Source organism: Gavialis gangeticus, unplaced genomic scaffold (genome assembly GCF_001723915.1).
Source record: "Gavialis gangeticus isolate Ggan-Ray unplaced genomic scaffold, GavGan_comp1, whole genome shotgun sequence".
NCBI classification, from domain to species: domain Eukaryota; kingdom Metazoa; phylum Chordata; order Crocodylia; family Gavialidae; genus Gavialis; species Gavialis gangeticus.
In genome coordinates, this window is record NW_017729008.1 from 42,488,639 (window position 1) to 42,492,559 (window position 3,921).

At 54.7% G+C, this 3,921-nt stretch overlaps 1 protein-coding gene across 5 annotated transcripts in view; it reads left to right on the forward strand.

The window, feature by feature from the left end:
- COPG2 (coatomer protein complex subunit gamma 2) overlaps positions 1-3,921 on the forward strand; it is a 770,521-nt gene that overhangs the window by 720,152 nt on the left and 46,448 nt on the right. For 2 of the 5 annotated variants that reach the window (XM_019509641.1, XM_019509643.1), the window contains exon 1: positions 1,375-1,476. In XM_019509641.1, coding sequence (XP_019365186.1) covers positions 1,440-1,476 — 37 coding nt within the window. In that variant the 5' untranslated portion in view covers positions 1,375-1,439. Of the gene's footprint in view, positions 1-1,374; positions 1,522-2,903; positions 2,918-3,921 lie in introns of those variants that run through there. The other 3 variants (XM_019509640.1, XM_019509639.1, XM_019509642.1) reach the window with 3 other exon arrangements.

A 3,921-nucleotide genomic window follows, 5' to 3' on the forward strand; every position in this document is an offset into this window, starting at 1 on the left:
GACTCATTTGAGTCCAGTCTTTTCTCCCGCCCAGGCGGGGGGTCGGACCTGAAGATCTACAAGGTCCCTTCCGACCCGACTTCTGTGATTCTATGATTCTGTGGTTCTTGACTAACTCACAGATTTGGATTTTGGTTTGGCTGATTTGGCTTGGAACGCGAAAAATGTTCATTAAAAAACAAAAAACCCTCTAACTTTCACTCCTCCTCAGCTTGTTCCTGCAGCCGTACGGCTGAGGGGAAGTGAAACTCGGGGGCATCCGAACCCCAAGCCTCTGGGCTTGGGCCTGCACATAGGATGCCCGCCAAAGGATTTGGAAGAGTCTGAAGACCTAAGGCTTGGGTGGAGGCTGCTTCCCAGTAGCAGGGTCACATCATCTTGGATGATCCAAATGGAGTTGCACTGGATTTGACTAATTTGGCCTGGGACACGAAAATTTTTCCTTCAAAATTAAAAAAACCCCCAAAACGTTGACTTTCAGTGAACTCACAGCTGCAAAGTAAGTAGAGCGTGGGTCAAACATTTGCACTGTAGGGTAAACAGGCTTATTTGTCACCTTGAGGGACGTCCAGGTAACCTATTCACCCCCCTCAGATGGGGAGGCTAGAGAAAAGGTGATTGTTGGGGACAAATAATAAAAAACCAGGGATGGGAGTGATGGTCCAAGGTTAATAAATAGAGTGCCAAGGGGAGACGCACCGGACTAGGGTGACCGCCCGTCCCGCGCTGGGTGGGACAGTCCTGCAATGGGAACCTCAAGTGCCAATCTGGGCTGCGGGACTGCGGGATGGCGCTCATCATGGATTGGTGTCTGCAAATTGGGAAGCGGCAGGTTTCCCTTTGCAGGCGGGAAGCGCTCCAGCCTGCCAGGGGCTGCTGGGGGCAGGATGCAGTGGGAGCTGGGGGTGCCACATGCACGTGGTTGGGAAATACAGAGAGCAGCTCCCTGCAGGTAAGTCTATGGAGGGAAGGGAGCACAGATCGAGTGGAGGGGCAGGTGCTGCCCAGCCCGGGCGGTGCATGGGGGCCACGTGCCCTCGAATGGACATGGCGAGCACTGCTCAGGGATGCTCTGCCCCGCGACGGGAATAAAGGGGAGCAAGGAAGACAGCCCTGCACTGTTGGCCCAGGACGGCTCTGACTGCTGGACGGCGACATTGTGCAGCCTCGCAGTGAGGGAGGCACAGGGAGACGCTTCACTCCTGGCTGGGCCGGGCGGCTCAGAGAGCGTGGGCTCTGCTCTAAAATAAGGCCGCTGCGCCTTTAAGACCCCCCCTCCCGGCCTGAGCGAGTCCCGCCTCTCTCAGCCGGCGAGCGTCCGCTCTGACAGGCAGCTCCGCGGGCCAATGAGAAGGCACGCTGCTGCGGCTGGCAGGGCGGGTCTTCCGGGGGAAGTTCCCTCGTGGCCGCATCTCTGAGGGGCAGCGAGTGGCCGCGACATGATTAAAAAGTTCGACAAGAAGGACGAGGAGGCCGGTAGGAACGGGTGGGGCCGGGGAGGCCGGTCCGCGACGCTTCCGGGTCTGTGACGTAGAGCGGTGCCGGGTTGGTCGCGCCCGCCGCGCGCAGGGGCTGCTGGGATAGCGGCGGACCTGTCCCCGCGGGGAGGGCCCTTCCCGGCCGCCGTCGTGCAAGCGTTCTAGGGGCCCCGATGGTGGCTGCCGGGCCACAGCAGTGATTCTCAACCGGGCCATTCGGGGCCACATGGTGTCAGTGGGGCTAAAGCAGTGATTCTTAACCCGGCGATACTTGGCCATATGAGGCCAGTGGGGTTAGAGCAGTGATTCTCAGTCGGGTGGTAGGGGGACGTATGATGTCAGTGGAATAAAGCAATGAGTCGCAGCCAGGCAATATGGGGATGTATCATGTCAGTGGGGTTAGAGCAGTGATTCTCAACCGGGTGATTAAGCGACCGTACAGTGTCAGTGGGGCCAGAGCGAACCAGGTGATACGGGGCCACATGGTGTCCGCGGGGCTAAAGCAGTGATTCTCAGCCAGGCGATTTCCCCCCCGAGGTGCGTCGGGATCCTTTCACGGGCGCGCTGTGTCACGCACACCTGGTGCCTGTGGGAAGCCCCGAGACTTCAGCGAGGAACCTGCAGCGCGTGGACGCGTCTAGCATTTTGACTGGAGGAGCTGCCGTGTCAAAACTCATTGATCGGCCATGACATGATAGTGCATCAGATGCCCCAGAATCGGCCTCCTTTTACCCTGTGCACAGCAACCCCTCCTTTCCGACCAGCCAACTGTCTGTGGAGTAAAAATAACCTTCAATCCGCAGCCAGCGCTTGCGCGCCATCTTGTTGGCAGCCTCCATGCTGCCAAGGACAGAAAATACCTGGAGCTCGCTCACATTGCCTCGTCTGATCTCCAATGTACTGCTCACTATCAGGCTCAAAAGCGCCCTGTCTAACTTGTGCTTGTTGTTTGCGTGCAGACTGCGGTAGCGTCCACCGGTTAAGGTTTAACAATTTAGTCAAGGTTTGGACAGTTGACTTGAATTCCCTCCTGGGCAGGTGTGGGGTGGATGAGCCGTTATTTCCCTCTGGATTTCAGTCTTCATTCAGTAAATCGCCTAACTGTGCAGTTGCGAAGGTTGCCAAGATGCCGCTGGGAGGCTGTAAACATTATTTCCTTGCCTACAAGCGCAGGGGCAGCGATTTTTTGGTGGTTCTCCTCGGCACTTTGCCAAGCAGCAGCAGAGTGTAGCTTTTTAGGTAACTTTTAATGATTTAGCTAGTTTTGTTTCTGCTGTGACAAATCCTTTGCAGAGCAGTGAAACTGGTGGCTCTGATTAATGTCATGTTGCTGCTGGAGACGCTGGGAAACGGGAACTGGGATTGGCAATAGGACGCAGAGTGGAGTAGGTGCCCAGGGAAGTTGTGGGCTCTCCGTCACCAGAGGTGTTCAAGCGGAGGTTGATCGGGGTGCTCTAGCACAGCTATGCCTGTGTTTTCCTGGGGGTATTTCCCAGGCTTTTTGGCTTTGCTGGTTGCTGCATTGGACTGGGAGGGGATTTTTTCCCTTCCTGTTGCTACAAGTGTCAGGAATTTTGGTTTCTGTTTTTTTAAAGCCTTTCTCAGAGTCATGGGATCTTGGTGGCAGCTAGGGCTGGGGATTTTGACTGGGCTGTGCCAGTGCTCCTGCTAGAACCAAACCAGAGATTCCTTCCTAGGTGGTCTGGTCCCTCTGCTCGGGGGCAGACCGATACCATATCGGGAGTGAGGAAGAAACTTTAACCCATGGTCAGACAGGAACAGACTGTGAGTGTGTTTGTCTTCCTGTGTATGGAGCAGTGAGGTCTGCTTTAACAACCTTTGTAGCAGCAGGACATTGGCTGCCGTGGTCCCCTGGCTTCACTCGTGGCAGATTAGGGTGCTATGTCTTGTGTCAGGATTGACTAGTTTCCCTAAGAGTTTGGAGCATGGATTTGTCTAGGGTGGTTTGGATAGGATTGATCCTGCCTCAGGCAGGGGGTTGGACTAGATGACCTCTGGAGGTCACTCTCAGCCTTGCTTCTCTACAATCCATGAAAGAGAATTCAAAATATAATGTCTCATGGGTAAGAAGGATGGATTAATAGAGCCCCTGTCCCTTTTTTGCAGGAACTAGGAGGGTCTGGCATGGAAAGAACCAGTAGAAAACCTTTCTCTCTCTTAACAAATAGAAAGGTTTGAAGTTATAAACTTACTGGGTACCCAGAGACTGATACAGAGCCTCAAAGAAGGGTCCAGGACTGATACCGTGGTAGAAATCTAAGTTCTTTTACTTTTCCTGCAATTGGGGATGCAGTGGGGCCAAATAGGTTGCCCCCCTTGGGCTTTGCTAGTGGAAGGTCTCTTCCAGTCTGTCATACCTACCTGTGGCTGACCGATTTAGGCCTCCTTTCCATGTCCCTGTCTCTGCTGGCAGATGTCTTGG